The sequence below is a fragment of the Nelusetta ayraudi genome, unplaced genomic scaffold (assembly GCF_046127955.1).
Source record: "Nelusetta ayraudi isolate G7.1 ecotype Tasmania unplaced genomic scaffold, CSIRO-AGI_Nayr_v1 ptg000045l, whole genome shotgun sequence".
Taxonomy (NCBI): domain Eukaryota; kingdom Metazoa; phylum Chordata; class Actinopteri; order Tetraodontiformes; family Monacanthidae; genus Nelusetta; species Nelusetta ayraudi.
In genome coordinates, this window is record NW_027466095.1 from 3,311,420 (window position 1) to 3,330,964 (window position 19,545).

The window sequence follows — 19,545 nt, forward strand, 5'->3', positions numbered from 1 at the left end:
TCCACAAAAAACATGGTTAGTTACATTATGTTCATCAGATCATGATCTTAGTTATACAAATAGTGATGATTAAATTAAGGAATATATAAGTTAAGGAATCTATCACAAGTAAACTTACCCATTACCATCTCCTTCACATCACTCTTGACATCATTTGGGATGGGAACATCATGCTCCAGCCAAAAGAGGCAGTAGTATGGGTCCAGTAGTGCAGCCATCATGTAAACCTTATCTCCAAAGGGCAGGTCTCCTGCAGGCTTGTCCGACTCCTCCATTCTGACATTTACGAACATCCCCTGAAACAAAATCAGATCATCAAATTCAGCTTTACGGTCAGATCACAGGTTTACAGAAGTAAAGAAGTGGGTGAAAATGTTTTGTTTTTATAGCTACCATCATACCTGAAAACGGCGTTGGAGGGACTGCTGTAGGGCTTTCACTAAACCGCGCAGGTAATGAGCTTTCTTCTGCATACTGTTGAGGTGGCTGTTGAGTGATAGAATGCTAGGGAGAGCCGCACTGAGAGTAACCACCTTCTCTGCTTGTGTGAGATCTGTTGCTTGAAGAAACGGGCCCAGAATTTCCACAAGCTCTTTCAGCTGGCTCAACTCTCTGCCTGTTAGGCACAGGCTTTTGTGTCTTTCATCTTCCAGGAGAGTGTTAAGGCTTTGGGGATCAAGGTCAGTGACTGCCTGTACAAGGCGGAGAGTCGAGTTCCAACGAGTTGCTACAGCAGAGGGGATGCTCCGATTGGCTCCATACGTTTTCTTAAAAGCTTAAAAGTCCACAAGTTGTATGAAGTAAACTGCAGAATTTTGTCACCTTTGCCAATGCACAGTTAATAATTTTGGTCTCTTTCAGTCCATCTCGCACGACGAGCTGCAATGAATGGGCAAAGCACTGCAGCCGCTGTTGCCGGCAGCTACTCTGGATGGTGTCCACATCTTCTTGGAGGGTTTCACCTGTATCCTCCCATAAGTCATCATTTTCTAGCTCATCATCATCTTCACCCTCGTCATCCAACTCATGCCTCTCAGCTGTAGTTGTTGAGGGGAAACAAACTGTAAAGGCCTTCTTCATATTTGAAGCGTTATCACTGATAATGTAATCTAATTTGTGTCTTACATTAAATTTGTCACATATCTCCTCAAATTGTTCACTGATTCTGATTCCAGTGTGTGAACCTGTGAATCTATCACAACTTAAGAGAACTGTCTGCAGTCTTGAGACACTGTTCTTCTCCATTTCCATGAAGTGGGCCTTTACACCTAGAAAGCCTTGCATGCTCCTGTCAGTCCAAATGTCCACAGTCACAGACACAGTGTCTGCTTTTTGTAATTTGGATTTGATCTTGTACTCTTTGTCGGATGCTAGATCACTCAGACGTCTGGTAACGGTGTTTCGACTTACTGGGCAGTATTTTTCATCCACCACTGACATGAAGTTCTGGAAGCTGGGTATGTCAACCAAGGACAGAGGAAGGTTGCATGAGATGATGAGGTCATGAATTATGGAGTCAGTAATGGTCTTCTGTCGGGGATGGCCCTGGCTGTATGTTTTCACTCCTTGTTTTAGTCCCACAAAGGAATCGAGGCTGCTCTGAGTCTGACCCTCTTGGGCTTCTCCACAGGAAACTTTTTTGGCTGCCTTATATTCAGCATACCTGTAGATGAACAACATGGGAGGTTGCTCATTTTTGTAACACAAACACTAGTAGGGTTGCCACCTCCTAGAGTTTCAAATCCGGGACATGGGGGGGAGGCGGAGGCATCCCCGAAATATACGGGTAAAAAGTGAAGTGCGTATATTTACGGGAGGGTTGGCAACCCTATCTAGACCACAGACGGAAATCAAATGAGGTTTTGTCATTTTCCCTAAACAACGGGACAAATTGTGTCCCGGGAGAGATTTTATTTTTCCCGGGACAGGTGGTGAAAAAAGAGAACAATTCTGGGAAAAACGAGACGGGTGGCAACCCTAAACACTAGTGTGATAAGCTAGCGCAACAAGCTAGCGCAACAAGCTAGCTTGTAAAACGGCGGTAACCAAGCCGTGGTGTTTGTTTAACGTTACACTGCGGTCTCGTTAAACACCACGGCCCGACCGTTTCTTCTTGGTAATGCACTAAGCTAAACAATAACTAGACAATGTATGCAAAAACACTATGAGTACAACTTACCTTTCCTTGTGCACCTTTTCAATGTGCCGCAGGAAGTTGCTGGTTGTGGAACCTTTTTCTTTTATTGTCCTTTTGCAGCATTTACATTTTGTAGTTCTGTCTCTGCCGTTCTGTTTGAAGTTTGTGTAGCAGTACGTTAATATAAAGGGTAGCGAACCTGGCGGTGGACTTTCTTTAGCAGCAGCTGCTCCACTTGCACTTGCCATGATGACTGATAATGAAGGAGAGAGGGAGGGATGTGACGCGATGCGTCGCGCATCGGAGGTGGTTTTGTGAAAAATAAATAAATAAATAAAACAACAAAAAAATAAAATTAAATTAAAGATTGCCCACGAGTCTTTGATCTCGAGTCGAGTCAATTCTCAAGTCTTTTAGGGTCGAGTCCGAGTCGAGTCTGGAGTCTCCAAAAATACGACTCGAGTACGAGTCTTTAACTCGAGTCCCCATCTCTGGGTACTGGTATGGGCAGGTATTGTTAAAGATGAGCAGTTGGACCTTTTTGGGTTGAATATGGACTCAAAATCAACTCTCAGACCTACTGCCAATTTTTAGAAGACACTTTCTTCAAGCAGTGGTACAGGAAAAAGTCTGCATCTTTCAAGAGGACTTTGATTTTATGCAAGACAATGCTCCATCACATGCATCAAAGTATTCCACTGTGTGGCTGGCCAGTAAAGGCCTTAAAGATGAAAAACTAATGACATGGTCCCCCTTTTCACCTGACTTAAACCCTATTGAGAACTTCTGGGCCGTTCTTAAGCAGGACATTTAGAGTAAAGGTAAACAGTGCACCTCTCTGAACAGTGTTTCGGCAGCTGTACAAAAAGTTGATTCTGACCAGATCAAGAAACTGACTAAACTCCGCGAATGGAAGGCTTGTGAATGTTATTGAAAAGAAGGGTGGCTATACTGGTGACTGTTTTTTTTTATTATTATTATTAATATTCGGGACTGAGCCTCAGCGAAGGCCTGCTCTCATCATTATTATCATTATTATTATTATCATTATTATTATTATTATTATTATTATTATTATTATTATTATTATTATTATTATTATTATTATTTCTGCTGAAGTTCCACAGGCTGTCTAATACATTCAATGAGTGTTTGTGACCAGTGTATTCTTTCTAATGATCCATGAAAATACGTGTGAACGAAGTGAAAATACACCAGGCCAGGCAGAAAGTACCGCGCCGCACCGGTGGGGGCAGTGACGTGCCGGGAGGCTGATGACTGACTGACTGACAGCGCTATCAGGTGCAGTCAGGCACAGACGTAATAAATGAGTGAATGACGGTGGCCAACAGAGGTACAACACCGCCCCCAAGTGGTGAGCACTAAACAACACATGTGTGGGAGCTTTCTGACAGTGGCCACCTCTCTTTGAGCTGCAGCCAGTGATGGTCTTCATCCTCTCCCACACCTCCCTCATATTGTTGTTCTGCATCCTTTCTTCATTTTTCCTTCTGTGCTGCTCCCTCGCCTCCTTGACTTGGACTCTGAGTTCCCTCTGGACCCGCTGGAACTCCTGTCGCTCAGCATCTTTGAAGACCTTCTCCTGGTTCAGAAGGTCCTTGATGTCGCTGGTTCTCCAGGGCTTGTTGTTGGCAAAGCAGCGTCCAGATCCAACTTGAACAACAGCGTCCATACAGAAGTTTCTAAAGTCCGTAGTGCAGTCAACCATCTGGTCCATGTTGTGGTTGTGAGAGCCCTGCAATGCGTCCCAGTCTGTGGAGTCAAAGCAGTCTTTCAGAGGCTGCTCCATGTGACCAGCCTCTGTCGTGCCTTGTCTTGTCCAGTGGGTGAAGGGCCTGGGTTCTGGTCCAGGGCCTGGTTCTGGTACTCTCTTGTCCTGGGGGTCCCCATCCATCCGGGGGCCAGGTTGTGCTTCCTGTCCTCCATCCAGGGGTGTCTGCCTCCCAGCCCTCTGGTCCTGGCTCTTCGGGGGGCTGGTGGCCTCTGGCCAGAGGGGCTCACTGCTCTGGACCTCTTCCCCACCGGCTCTGAGTTCATCTGTTTACTATTTGAATGAGTTCATTTTTGGATCATTAATTATGTAAACTAATATCTGTTGTTGTTTGGACACAATACCTGTACATTGTTGCCAGTTGCTCTCCCAAGCCCTCACTTCCATCCAATTTTTTCTCTCTTTTTCTCTCTCTGTCCCTCCCTCAGTCCTGGCCACAATATCACTCATCCATCAAAATAGAATCAAAGCAGTCATCAGGTCCTTCCTGAACCCACCCGTGTCATTCACACCCTGGGCTCACAAGCTCCGCCTTTGAGAATCAAATCTGTCAGCCATCATGAAGACATTCAGACACACTTCTGCTGCTCATGATGGCCAGACAGGACAAGGGAAAAAAAAGATACCCCTCTGTCATTGTCAAGAAACATTTGAACATTGACACCATCACCTACCCTCACATATATTTGTATTTGTATTGATTTATTGAGCACAATTTAAAACAAGGAGGGAACGAAGCCCAAAGGGCTTGAACAGAGTTCTACTCCCATCATCTACAATCAATCCAAAGTCAAATGTCAACATAGGAAGAGAATCATGCTCTCAAGTGCTGCTGATAGAGCTAACAGGAAGTAGCCATCTGCACAGGGCTGCTGCTGATAGTGGAGCATCACGTGTGCTTCAGTAATCATCCAATCAGGAGTGTTGTGCTACGACTTTGAGGTTGACTTGTCAGGGGGAAGCAGTGGAATTGTGTGTATTTTTGTTTTGCTTGTGAGAGTGATGGTAGGGAGCCTCTAATGTTGACTGAAGGCCTTCTATTGGCTGCTTTTGTCATTTGCCACTTCATTTTGGGTTGGTCCAGAGGGAGGGGCTTGCTAGTTAAAAGCTGACCACCAAGGCTCAGGTGGTTGTGATGAGGCAAGACAAGGCATTGAAAGTCTTCAAACAGAATCCTAATGATCAGAGTCTTATTGTATATCAAAGATCACAAGCCAGGGTAGGAAGAATCATAAAGTGTGCAAAGAAAGAGGTAGGTAGGGACTAGTGTTTTCAATTCAAGAGGAGCAATTTGTCATCTCAATTGAAGCATCCAGTTTTCAGAGACATTTTGCTTTTCATGCTGATGAAGCTACTTGAAAACTCTGAAGTCACTTCTACTGATCTTTTGGAGCCGTTGGAGTCTCAGTCCATGGTGGGACTCGAACCAACAACCTTGTGATTCACAGTCAATTGTCTTATTAACTGAGCCATCTGTGGGCTGATGGGATGCAGCTCCTGGAGAACTGATTGACGCTCTTCTCTGAACAGTTGAAAAAATCTGCATACAATGTTGTTTTTTTCCAAGTACAAAGAATTTTAAATACTTTCATGAAAAGTTATAGCAAAATCTCAACATGTCTGAAAACCAGAAAAAAAACACATGCTATAGTATAAAGTACAAATATACACAGTAAAAACCTGGTCATGTGGTACCAAGTGGGATTTGAACCCACATCTTCTACAACCACAGTGAGAGATTTAGCCTACTGAGCTAACCACCTTGTTAGCCAGAGCACTGTGGAGGTCAATAGGTCACCCTGTTCATACATCCTATTATACATCCCACTGCTTCTGGTAAACACGTGACTATAAACTGTGTCATTATATCATACAGTGACCTATATATGATTGATTTGATGCTGATGATCTTCTATTATTCATCACTGATGAGGAAATGAGTTGAAGAATCTTTGGTTTTAGCAACTTGTTGTCCTTTGTTGTGTGTCTGTGTCGCTGCTTGTCAGTGTGTGTCAGTGTGTGTGTGTGTGTCAGTGTGTGTCAGTGTGTCAGGTGAAGCACTGAGGCCTCTGTAGTTCTTTGCTTTCTCAGCGCTGAAGACGGTCTTGTGGGGACCAATGCTGACTCCCAACACAGAGCTCCCCCTTCCCTCTTTTCAAACTCTGTTTGAATTCCATTTTCAAAGAGTGAGGAGAATTTTCTTTCCTCTTAATTGTATCTAAAAGGCTTCAGCTCCACTTGTTGTGTTGCACTTGTACAAAGTGACTGTGGCTGTTTGTTTCTCCTGCAGAGTCCAGTGTTGAAACGCACCAATGTCAAGTCACTGCTGTCTATTGATGTAGTGACATCCCTGCACAGACCTCAGGAACCTGCTTAGCAGCTTAGCTCAGTGGGTTAGCCTGCTTACTGTGGTGCTGAAAACCAGGGTTCCAATCCTGGTTGTTGGTTCAATTCTGAAGCAAAGCCTCTTTTGTTCTCTTGCTACTTTGAACCAAACCCAACTCAAACACTAAGTGAGCCTCTAATCCAGGGGTGGGCAAACTGTTTGACTGGTGGGCCATAATGGCTTCTACAATATGAGAGAGGGGCCGCTTTCTCATTGGAGGAAGACATATATCAGGGGATGTGTAGACAACATGTTGCTTTAATGGCAATTAAATAATGAACACAACAAAATAATTGTTTTCATTGTTTTCTATTTCATGACTTAATGACTATTAATATAATTCCTTCAAGTTTGGTCGGCCGGATTGGAGAGTGTAATTGGCCGCATATGGCCCCCGGGACGTAGTTTGACTTCAAACCTGGATCCTCTGACATAATTCCTCCCTTCTGAACAGGCCAGAGGTGGAATCATCTTTATATGACCTTCCGTTCCTGAAATACACGTCTTTGACCTATGAATTTGACCTTTGACCCGGTTCCAACCGTCTGACCCCTGATTCAATTGTTCCGTTACAATCAGGCTCCCTGAAACTGGGAGGGTGGGCGGAGTTTCAACTCAACAACAGGAAGGTAAAGTCAGTGAATGTGGCTTTGAACAGTGCCACTGATCCCTCTGGCCCTTGACCTTTGACCCTGAGAGAGAGAGATTATTTCAAGTCGAGGCTTTTTAAGGTCAAAGGTGATCAGAGCAATGATACTTCAGCATCAAAGCTTCTCTACAATAAATGCAGCATCCTGAATGCTGCTCATTGAGATGTGTGTGTGTGTGTGTGTGTGTGTGTGTGTGTGTGTGTGGCCAGCAGAGGGCAGTGTTACTGCAGTTTGCAGTCATTTGCAGCCATTTTGAAGCAGTGGCTCCAGTGCTTGGATGTTTCCCACAAGCTTCATTTGTCCATCACTACTTTGTCCTGCAGTGAGTTCTGCTCCTTGTGCAGTTTCTGCCACTGTTTTCCTGCCACTGCTTCTGACACAATGTTTGCTGCCCTTGTCTTTTGATGGAGTGAGCAGCTCCTTGAGGACCAGACCATCTTCACCTCTTGCACTCCAACTGCTCCTGGGAGCCACAGCCACACTGGATGCACCCTGGCAGAGAGAGAGGGGCGTGGCTGCACTTGAGCTCAACACAGCGTCATGTGATTTCAGGGAAGTGGGAGCAGAAACACTGATCAGAGAATCTAAGAATCAGAAAATATCCCAAGAGCACCTCAAAGTCCAAGTGCTTCTCCGTCTGGCTGCATGTTGGCTGGAGGCGGCAGCAGCAGCAGGAGTCCTCCTCTCTGTTCACAGAGGGTCGCTCTAGGTGGACACAGGTGGCTTCTTTCACTCCTCTCTCAAACCATCTGTCTTCTGTGTCTAAAATCTGGACCTTTGAGTCTTGGAAGGAGCGGCCTTTGTCCCGGAAATACAGATGAACCGCTGACTCAACAGAGCTGTTGATGACAACACCTGCTTGATCATCAACACCTGATGTTGAAAGATCAACACCTTGCTAATGGTCGGTCCCATCAGCCTTGGCCCCGCCCACACCTTCACTGGTAATCTGATTGGATGTTGGTTCTGGGATTGGATGGAATCTTGGAAACGGGTTGAAAAGGGAAAGAAGGATTCTGAAATGGGATTAGATGATGTAATCCAATCCTAATTTTAATCTGGATCAAAGCTTCAGTTTGTGTTGTTGAAAACATTTCAGTAGGATGTGGAGAACTTTGATCCAAAAAGAACTGTATTATCCTGATCCCAACTGGGGGTGGGATTTCAAGGTGAATTTCAGGAAGGAAATGAGCAAAACTTTAACATTGGTCAAATAACCAATTTGTGTCATTTTAGCAGAGGCCCTTCAGGCAGGCAGGCAGCAGTCATTCAGAGTTGGAGCATTTCTATCTGGCTGTACCCCAGAGAAACAATGGAAGGCCTCAGATGACTGGAGTATTGATTTGAGAATCCACGTATTGGACGGATCAATATTTTAGTCCTGATCTGCTCAATAGTGTCATTTCCCATCATGCCCCTCTCACCAGTCAAGCCGTCCCGCTGCCAATACTGGTAAAGACACGACATATAAATTTAAATATTGAAGTTTCACATAAAGTATCCAGTTTTTAACGTAGGATTTTACTTATTTGATCATCCAACAGCATCGTTAGATGGCGAACCAATGGCTTGATACTATAAAAACGTCACTTCCGGGGTTGGCCAGCCGGAGGGAACGTTGGTGACGCAACGAGGAAATACACTGAAGGCTAGACCGTCCCCAGTGGTTACGGGGAGGCGGGGTTTGGTCCGTCCTTCTAGGCTGGGTCCTCGAAGAACGCTTCCTTCAGACGGCGGACACTTGGACTGAAGGGTGCACACCCTGAATTGAGACACAGCACATATGTGACGGAGAGTCTGCTTCTCATCAGCAGTGAATCCATCATCTTCACTCAACAGCAGTGAATGTCTCTGATGATGCGTTCAAGGACTGAAGTGTGAGTGCTGACTTCTGCCGTCTCTTCTTCTCTCCTCACACGGAAGTGATGTGTTCACGTTGAGGGAGGATCACTTGGTCCTGAGGATGGGGGGAGGGCTCTTCCAGAGTGCAGCCAGTAGGGGGCATTAGAGGCTCGGCCTCCTTGTTGTCCTCAGGAGCTGACAGGAAGTGTCACATCCCTCAACAAGTGTCCAGTCCCATCACGTCAGGGAGAAACAGGTGCAGCTCTTCAAAGAGGAAATCACATTTTTCTCACCGTCATCATGGACTGCCAACAAGTGATGGCAACTGTAGTTCTGGAAAGAGCCGCCAGGGGGCGCCCTCGAGTCAAAACTACCTTCTACTGCAGACTTTACAGAGAAATGAACACATGCTGAAAAAATAACACATTGATTAACAGGTAGATATTTCAGACAGGTCACTCTGTAATATGTCAATAAGAAACACAATGTGTTCAAATGTGGCCTTGAACCTTCAAACCATCCTATGACGCGTCGGTCCTCGCAGCTCCCAGTTCTGCCACTGAGGGGCGCTGTTTGACCAGTTTTTGCGTGTTTGGTTTTGTTTGTAGCCACAATGCAAGCATCAGTTGTATCATACCGGGGAGTTGATCTTTCTCCCTGGCAACAAGACATTTCCAGCCAATAGAAAAACTATGTCAACATAATAATACTGCTGAAAATCAATCAATCCTCTCTCTCTCTGCCCCCCCCCCTCTCTCTCCCACCCACTCTGTCTTCCCCCCCCCCCCCCCCCCCCCCAGCAACAGCAGTAGCAGCAGCAGCAGCAGCAGCAGCAGCAGAAGTGTGACAGGTCCATGGAACTACCTGCAACCTTCAGTAATGAAGCTGGAGCCTCTGGAAGACAGTGAGAACACTAATGTCCTTGTTTCTCAGTCTAATTCTAGTTTGATTTGACAGTGATAAATTCCTCAGAAGGTGAAAAGGTGTCAGATGTTGTGGTCAGTGGTCAAGAGAAGAGAATCTTTGACATGGTCACATTCATCATGTTGAAATGCAGCAAAGCCTTTCTGAGACTGAACTTTATGCAGTGGCAGGAATGTTTGATGCTCTGTCATAAAGTGCAGCTCAACTCCACTGAGATGAATTTCAATCCAAAGTTCAGTGCAATGTGACTCCACTGTCTCTGTCTGCTGAGAAACAAAGGGCCAGTTCCACAGAGCCACTGCTCAACCAGAGCCCACCAGGTGTCAACCACACCAGATAGAAAATATACATTTGATAGATGAATATGTCATCTAATAATATATTAGATGATGTGACAAGACCAGCCTAGAAAACAGCTACAAATCCATGACGGGCACAACGTGGTGGCTAAAAGACGGCGTCATTAACGGCTGCGCTCCATTCTTTGTGGATCAAATTCTTTGATTGTGAAGCTGCATGAAGGGATTGAATTTAGAAAAGAGAGCAAAAGACAAGAAGTTTGTGAAATTTGTGAAGAGCCCACTAGGAGGCCAGCAGGCTGTCAGTTAGTGTTGATGGAGACAATGATTCCATCCAACCAATGATGGTGTCAGAAAAACAGCTGACAAGTGATGGACACCAACAACTGATCCACTCACTCAAAGCCAAAGTGTCTCCACAGGAAGACGGAGGGGAGTCCTGGTGGTGAGAAGCAGCAGCTGAAGGAGCTTCTACAGCGGCAGCAGCAGCAGCAGCAGCAGCAGCAGCAGCAGCAGGCCAGGATGAGCTGGACGTCCTCGTTATACAGAAGGTTCATTGGCTCATTCTGGGACCGGTCTGCTCCATCAGGTGAGTCCTCGTGTCTTCAGTGTGGAGCAGCACTGCAACCTGCCAGTCACAGCCAGACTGATCACAGTAAGACTGTCCACCGGCACCTCCTTCACTTCTCCCTCTGAGATCACGTCAGGACCTCCAGTGAGAAGATTCACTGAGGGACGTTGAGAGCAAACAGTCACACAGCAGCTTCACCACAGCAGCTGAAAAGTTGTGGAGAGAAAATTATGCTAACACTGTCACACTGATGTTTTCTTCTCCAACCTTTTCTCTGCTCCAGAGGCTGATGATGGTCTGCAGGAGCTTCTACAGCAGCAGAAGATCAGTCTGGAGAGGAGATGTGAACGTGTGACTGAAGGTGTAGAAGCAGGAAGTCAAACCCTCCTCAACAGCATCTACACTGACCTCTACATCACTGAGGGACTGAGTGAGGAGGTCAACAGAGAGCATGAGGTCAGGCAGCTGGAGACCAACAAGACCAAGAAGACCACAGAGACAAAGAAGACCAAGAAGACCAAGAAGACCAAGAGGACCACCAAGACCTCTGAGACCATGGAGACCAAGAAGACCAAGAAGAGCCTCCACGACCGTCCAATCAGGTGCAGCCAGATCTTTGAAGCCTCACCTGAGCAGCAGGGACTCAGAGTCAGAGTGGTGCTGACCAACGGCGTCGCTGGGGTTGGAAAAACCTTCTCAGTGCAGAAGTTCACTCTGGACTGGGCCCAGGGCCTGGAGAACCAGGACCTTCATCTGGTGCTTCCTCTCTCATTCAGGGAGCTCAACTTGGTCAAAGAGCAGCACTACAGTCTTCTGGAGCTTCTCCATGTTTTTCATCCAACGTTAGAGAAGCTCACAGCAGAGCAGCTGCATGTCTGCAAACTTCTCTTCATCTTGGACGGCCTGGATGAAAGCAGACTGGCTCTGGACTTTAAGAAGAAGAAGAAGGTGGTGACTGACGTCACTCAGAAGAAGTCAGTCAGCGTCCTGCTAACAAACCTGATCAGAGGAGATCTGCTTCCCTCGGCTCTGCTGTGGATAACTTCCAGACCTGCAGCAGCCAATCAGATCCCTCCGTCATGTGTGGACTGGCTGACAGAAGTACGAGGCTTCACCGATGACCAGAAGGAGGAGTATTTCAGGAGGAGGTTCAGAGATAGAGGAGATGTGTCCAGCAGGATCATTTCCCACATCAAGGCCTCCAGGAGCCTCCACATCATGTGTGAGATCCCGGTCTTCTGCTGGATCACTGCCACAGTTCTGGAGAGCATGTTGAGCTCAGAGCAGAGAGGAGAGCTGCCCAAGACCCTGACTGACATGTACTCACACTTCCTGCTGGTCCAGACCAAGAGGAAGCAGCACAAGTATGGAGGAGGTCCACAGGAGCTGACGGAGGCTGACAGGGAGCTTCTTCTGAAGCTGGGCCAGCTGGCATTTGAACATCTGGAGAGTGGAAACATCATGTTCTACAGTGAAGACCTGGAGAAGTGTGGTCTCAGTGTGACTGACGCCTCTGTGTACTCAGGAGTTTGTACAGAGATCTTCAGAAGAGAGATTGTGATCTTCCACAAAGCCTTCTACTGCTTCGTTCATCTGAGCGTCCAGGAGTTTCTGGCTGCAGTCTTCAGCTTCCACTGTCACACCAACTGGAAGAGGACAGAAGATGGTCACTCTGGAGAATCCCTGGATGAGTTCCTTCAGAAGATGATGAAGAAATCCCTGCAGAGTCCAAACGGTCACCTGGACTTGTTTGTTCGCTTTCTCCATGGACTCAGTCTGGAATCCAACCATAGACTCTTAGGAGGCCTGCTGGGTCTCACTGACAATCATACAGGAACCTTACAGAAGGTCATCAACAACCTGAAGGAGCTGAACACTGGTGATGTTTCTTCCAGAAGCATCAACATATTCCACTGTCTGCTGGAGGTGAAGGATCAGTCAGTGCATCAGGAGGTCCAAGAGTTCCTGCAGTCAGAGAACAGATCAGAGAAGGGACTCTCAGCCATCCAGTGTTCAGCTCTGGCCTACATGCTGCAGATGTCAGAGGAGGTTATGGAGGAGTTGGACCCCAGCAAGTACAACACAACCAGGGAGGGAAGATTGAGACTGATTCCAGCTGTGAGGAACTGCAGGAAGGCTGTGATACGTTTAGTAAGGTATGTAAACACTGTGTGTGTGTGTGTGTGTGTGTGTGTGTGTGTGTGTGTGTGTGTGTGTGTGTGTGTGTGTGTTGAATTGTGAGTCAATGATGAAGAATAATGTCAAGCATATTTTGTTGAGTTGCACTTCTCTTTTTTTCCTTTTTGATTTTGTCTGACTAATTATTCCAGCTAATCTTATGGACTGTATAGGAGAGGCAAGAATCAGCTTGGGCTTCAGCCTGCTGCTTTTTCCTTCATACAGTTGTTATGTTTTTGTTGTTGTGAGTCTTTATAATGTGCACATTTGTTTTGGAAGCTTCTTTTTCATTGTTGTCAGTTGATTGCACAAGATTGATTGAATTTACACTGTCAACCAAAATCAACTCTTCAATCATTCATGATGAAGATGATGGTGATGGTGGTGATGATGATGATGTTGATGATGATGATGATGATGATGATGATGATGATGATGATGATGATGATGATGATGGACGTGATGATGATGTTGATGATGATGATGATGATGATGATGATGAGGATGAGGATGATGGAGGTGGTGATGATGATGGTGATGATGATGGTGGTGATGATGATGATGATGGTGATGAAGATGATGATGGTGATGATGATGAAGATGATGATGATGGTGGTGGTGATGATGATGATGATGATGATGATGATGAAGATGATGGTGATGAAGATTATGATGATGGTGATGATGATTATGGTGGTGATGATGATGGTAATGATGATGATGATGATGATGGAAGCAGCAACTTCTCATTCTGCTCTCCTTCATTCAGTGTTCAACTCTCAGATCTTCACTGTGCAGTGGTGTCTTCAGCTCTGCAGTTCAGCCCCTCCCACCTCACACTGCTGGACCTGAGCTGGACCATCCTGGAGGATCCTGGAGTGAAGCTGCTCTGTGCTGGACTGCAGAGTCCAAACTGCAGACTGGAAGTTCTCAGGTCAGTTCCTGCTTTCTACTGGTGGACAGTGTGTGTCAGCAGATGACAACTGGTGTGTAACGCTGCTCAGTGTGAAGACTTTGAAGCAGATATTAAAGACTCATCTAGACAAAGTGGATGTTGTTGATATTTTCATGTCAACAATCTGCAGCCAGAAAAGACTTTGGATGGTGGAAGAAAGTGTGGAAAATGTCTCCAGTCACTTGAGAGCTCAATGGAAGTTGTTGATTGGTGATGAAGGTCACATGACTGAGCAGAAGATCCTATGAAGAAACATTAGAGGCAGATTAATAGTGCAGCAGTATTTCTTCATCTTGTCCTTTGAATGTGTTTGACTTGTAACAAAACTCTGATGACTGAAAACAGCCACAAGCACACAAAGGACTCACTGATTATTTTCCATCGTCACTGCTGATTAGCTGCACACTGACTGGCACACTGCTGTTGTTATTGTGTTGACAACACACTGGCACAATGACTCCTTTGAGGGAATGACTCAGTGATCCCAACAACCGCACATCTGGATCATCAACAGGGAGGAATGACTCTGAATATGACATTTACACCATGGAAGGAATCAAATATTCATTCTTTATTCAGGTTGGAGAGGTGCAGTTTGTCAGAGCTCAGCTGTGATTGGCTGCTCTCAGCTCTGAAGTCCAACCCCTCCCACCTCAGACTCCTGGACCTGAGTCAGAACCAGCTCCAGGATTCAGGAGTGAAGGAGCTGAGTGGTTTTCTGCAGAGTCCAGACTTTAAACTGGAGACTCTGAGGTCAGTTCACCCTCTTCACTCTACAACTTCTATCACTCTTGTTATTGTTGTCATGATTTTCACTTCACTGCTGTTGGAAATTCAATTTGAAGTCACTGGTTTGTGTTTGAAATGAGTGAAACTGGGTTTAAAGGTCCAGTGTGTAAAATACTGCAATCTAGTGGTCAGATTTCAGATTGCAGCGCTCACTCACTCACCCTCTCTCCCTCCCTCTCTGTTTCTGTCGTGTCAGATTCTGAAGTCCACATTTCACTTTGATGTTCAGAGTGATGACACCCTGGAAAAACTCTCCATCATTATAAACTCTCCATCATTTATTCTACATTCAGGCTGGAGAGGTGCACGTTGTCAGAGCTCAGCTGTGATTGGCTGCTCTCAGCTCTGAAGTCCAACCCCTCCCACCTCAGACACCTGGACCTGAGTGACAACCAGCTGCAGGATTCAGGAGTGAAGGAGCTGAGTGGTTTTCTGCAGAGTCCAGACTGTAAACTGGAGACTCTGAGGTCAGTTCACCCTCTTCACTTTACAACTTCTATCACTCTTGTTATTGTTGTCATGATTTTCACTTCACTGCTGTTGGAAATTCAATTTCCAGTCACTGGTTTGTGTTTGAAATGAGTGAAACTGGGTTTGAAGGTCCAGTATGTAAAATCCTGCCATCTAGTGCCATCAGATTGCAGTGCTTACTTGCTGACGCTCCCTCTCCCCTTCTTGCCAGTGAACTACGGTAGCCTTCCAGCATCATAAAGGATGTGGTTGACAGCAAAGGTGTCTAGTTCTCTGTATAATGATAAAGTTCCATCAACACAAATATTACAACCATCTATTAGCATCACAATCAGTTATAGTCACAGCAGACAGTCCAGTGCTAGCATGATTTTCAGCTAGCGCTAGCATTAGCCACCTGTATGAGCACTTAGATACTGTAGATAGATCCGATAGATCCAGCTGGACTCAGCAGAAGGTCAAGGGTCAATGCAGGTTCTATCATCTCAGTCAGTTCAGTATTGATGAGCAAGATGCAGAAAAGATTCCACTGCATTTCAGTCACTTAATAACCATTTGTTCTCAGCACTTGCTTTATTAGAGGATTCCAGCCTCCAACCATCAATATGAAACTGTCTCTCAAACTGATCTTCCCAACCAGCCGCCTACAAACATGGCGGTGCAAGATGGCCACGACCTTTGACCTTCTGTCTGTTTCTAGAAAGAAGCATTCTAATGGCAGGAAAAGCAGAGGACTTTTATTTTCTACTAATCAAAGACTTCAAACTATATTGACGGTTGTATATGAATCTTTCAGCAATAAATCTACACTGATTTTACACACTGAACCTTTGAGGCAAAATGAATCAATGAATTCCAACATTGTTAACAGCTGATCAGTGGTCACATGACTAAACAGGTTGATATAAAATATTTTATTGTGGTGATTCATTATTTCAGTATTATTGTTGTGCTTCTGATTGGTTTAATGGACATTACAGTCTTATAGACATTCATATTTTTAATTTCATATAGTGATGAATACTCCACTCACTCCATCATTTATTCTCTATTCAGGTTGGAGTTGTGCAGTTTGTCAGAGCTCAGCTGTGATTGGCTGCTCTCAGCTCTGAAGTCCAACCCCTCCCACCTCAGACTCCTGGACCTGAGTTTGAACCAGCTGCAGGATTCAGGAGTGAAGGTGCTGAGTGGTTTTCTGCAGAGTCCAGACTGTAAACTGGAGGTTCTGAGTTCAGTACTGCTTTGGAACCAGTGCATGATGGTTTCAGCACCAAACACACTTCATCAAACATGTTGAATAAACATTGAACTGAATGTTGATTCATATCAAAATGACATCCAGAAATATGAAAACTTCATTCTGTTCATCAGTGGTCATGTGACCAAACATCATTTCAACACACATTAGTTTTGGACTGAGGATTTAATTTCAAGGTGACATTTTCTGTAGTGTCAGATTCTGAAGTCGACATTTCACTTTGATTTTCAGAGTGATGACACCCTGGAAAAACTCTCCATCATTATAAACTCTCCATCATTTATTCTCTATTCAGGTTGATTGACTGCAGTTTGTCAGAGGTCAGTTGTGATTGGCTGCTCTCAGCTCTGAAGTCCAACCCCTCCCACCTCAGAGAGCTGGACCTGAGGTTGAACAACCTGAAGGCTTCATCAGTGAAGCCACTGATGGATCTTGTCCACAACAGAGACTATCAACTGCAGACTGTGAGGTCAGTACTGGTTTGGAACCAGTGGATGATGGTTCCAGCACCAAAGCCAGTTGATCCCACAGCAGAGGTCCAGTGTTCCCAGTCACAGTGTGAGAGGAGGATGGTGTCGTCCAGCTGCTCCTCATTCATCCAACATCTGCTGCCAAACTGCTTCTTCTCTCAGTTCACCACTCAATTATTGATCAGTTCATCTTCATCAGGCCTCAGTATCAGTCCAACACTCCATGGTCACATGACCTTCATATGTTCCACACTTGACATGTGACTGAGAGTCTGCTTCTTCTCACCAGTCACTCCATCATCTCCATCAACAGACAACGTCTGTGTGATGATGCGTTCAAGGACTGTGAGTCCTGACTCCTGCTGTCTCTTCTTCTCTCTGCAGGTGGGAGAGGTATTGAGGGAGGATGAGGAGGAGAGTGAAGAGGAGAGCTCCATCTAGTGGTGGCTGACAGAACTGTGTGTCACGACCTTTGACCCCAGTGGAGCCTGGTGGCTGGCAGACTGCTTCTCCCTACACGCTGCTGTGGTTACTGGGAGAGACGTCCCAGAAGCCACTGGTGGACCATGCAGTGCCACATATGGACTCTTGGATTGTTCTTGGCCTTCCAGTGAAGCACTGCGTGAGCACTGGAGGTCAACCATGACTGATAGAGGTCAAAGGTCAGAGGTTTGACCAATTACAAAGACCATAATTAATTAGATTATTTTCTTTAATGGAGTCCCAGCACTAATAAATATATATTTGTATGCGTACCCATATAAGTCCATCAATGTTTAATGCACCTTTTTTCTTGAACAGTATCTTTAAATCTCCACCTGCTTGTGTTTGCATGTTCAGGTAGATTAATGTGTATGTAGATCTATGTTAGTAGCTTCAATGTGCTGTGAAATGTGGCATCTTCACCAACACAACTCATTTGACTCAGGTGTCTCAGTGTTTGCAGAGTCATTGCAATAAAGCGCTCAACACCCTGGTGGTTCTGGATTGTTCTCGGGGGTTCTAAGAGCTAAACACCCTGGTGGTTCTGGGTGGTTCTAGTACAGACATGAGCAAACCCCGTCCTAATAGAGTTGCCGTATGTGACGTCATTGGCAGTCGCCTCTGTCCGGTGGGCGACTGCCAATGACATCACATACGGCAACTCTATTAGGCCAAACTACATCGGTTGATTAAGGTTATCTTTTTTTTTTCTGTCAATCCCTGGCGTATTTACGGTACTTTGTTTGTATTAATGTTGTATACACAAAATTCTCTCTCTCTCTCTCTCTCTATGTATTGTTGGATCAGATTTCCTTGTGCCGTGCTGCTGATCCGCGTGTTGGTTGAATGAAGAGTCACAGGAGAAGAATGCCAATTTAAATATGTCTTTAGTAAAGAAATCAATTGAGGGTACAACTATACAGAGCTCTGGGCCCAGTTCAGAACCCTAGCGACACCAAAGTATTGTCAGGGCATGAAGTCTGACTGCTCTCTGTCCCTTGACCCAGTCCTTTTATACAGAAAGAAAACATGCAAACACTCCCAGGTGTTGTCCTCTTCTGACTGGCTGCCCGGTCTCCAGACCCAAGCCTCATTGGATGTTGGGGCAGCCTTTGATCCAAGTCTCTGATTACTGAGTGCAACAGGAAACAAGTCCTTATTTGGCAGGGAGCCAAATGATCCATCATTGGTTCCAGCGTGACCTGTTGAAATAATACAGTGCACAACATGCCTGAGGTCACAGGCTCCTCCCCCCCGTGCCTCCGATGGATCATGAGTTCTCCCCCCTGTAAATGACTTATAAAGTCTTATGGTGGTCGCAAAGTCAGTTAGCTCTCTGTCCATCCTCTGGTCCCCCATGGTCACCCTCTGCTCCCCCTGGGTGATCCGGTCACCCTCTGGTCACCCACTGGTCCCCCAGGGTGATCCGGTCCCCCAGGGTCACCCTCTGGTCACCCACTGGTCCCCCAGGGTCACCCTCTGGTCTCCAGGGTCACCCTCTGCTCCCCCAGGGTCACCAGTTAGTGAGGGATGTTCTTCCCTTTGTTCCTTCTTGAGCTCTTTGTGTGACTCCTGCAACAATGCCTTTTCTCTATGAGTAGGTCAGCCAAATGATTAAACAGCTTTATATTAATAATCATGTTATTAAAAACAAACATCTAAACTAATTACATTATTCAACACTAACATCTAAACTAAATATATGATTCCAACAGTATAGATATACATACAAGGTAAATCAAAATACAGTGACGAATGTATGTATTCAACACACACTATCTATCACCGGAGAAATAGCGTTTTGACCGCCATCTATCCATATATCACGTTCGACCGCGATGTAGAGGTCTGTCCCAATGGAGTTGCCCCCCCCCCCGTCAACATAACTTCGGTGGCCCGCCGACTCGATGCAGGTCTGTCATGTCACCCCTGTTCTAGTAGCTCAACACCCTGGTGGGGCTTCACAGACACTGACTTGGTTCCATTGACATTACAGCAACACGTTTTCTCAATGATATCCCAGGATACATTGTCTCCTCCTATGAGGTGGCTCACCAAAACACTGCATCCATCTGCTGCTGCTCCGCTACCCCCCTCCCCCTCTGTCTAGTAAAGCCTTCTCGTGTGTCACAGTTCCACTCATAGCAAGGCTCCATCAGGGTTAGGTAAAAACAAACCCAGTGTTTGAACAAGCTGAGTGGAGCTCAGCAGTGACAAGGTCACTACTGTCTTTTGTCAAGGCCAACGTTGAGCCTCCTACTCCCCCTACAGCCACAAGGATCCAGGACTTCCTCTGGAAACACACCAGGACAAACAGCCCACATCAGAAAAACACATTTC

General features: G+C 45.7%; 3 protein-coding genes across 17 annotated transcripts in view; 2 read left to right on the top strand and 1 right to left on the bottom strand.

Moving 5' to 3' along the window:
• Positions 1–19,545, bottom strand: part of LOC142894831 (uncharacterized) — a 450,316-nt gene that overhangs the window by 30,855 nt on the left and 399,916 nt on the right. The gene's annotated exons all lie outside the window — the stretch shown is intronic.
• LOC142894832 (NLR family CARD domain-containing protein 3-like) overlaps positions 9,652–19,545 on the top strand; it is a 110,133-nt gene continuing 100,239 nt past the window's right edge. For 6 of the 11 annotated variants that reach the window (XM_076035646.1, XM_076035648.1, XM_076035645.1 and 3 more), the window contains exons 1-3: positions 9,652–9,711; positions 10,453–10,685; positions 10,885–12,757. In XM_076035646.1, coding sequence (XP_075891761.1) covers positions 9,662–9,711; positions 10,453–10,685; positions 10,885–12,757 — 2,156 coding nt within the window. In that variant the 5' untranslated portion in view covers positions 9,652–9,661. Of the gene's footprint in view, positions 9,712–10,452; positions 10,686–10,884; positions 12,758–13,548; positions 13,714–14,313; positions 14,626–16,547; positions 16,726–17,113; positions 17,478–19,545 lie in introns of those variants that run through there. The other 5 variants (XM_076035652.1, XM_076035654.1, XM_076035653.1 and 2 more) reach the window with 5 other exon arrangements.
• Positions 14,812–16,343, top strand: LOC142894856 (ribonuclease inhibitor-like; the record flags this gene model as incomplete). Its single annotated transcript, XM_076035668.1, has 2 exons — positions 14,812–14,990; positions 16,051–16,343. Coding segments are annotated over 2 exons (420 nt in total), but the record flags the coding sequence as incomplete, so codon positions are not given.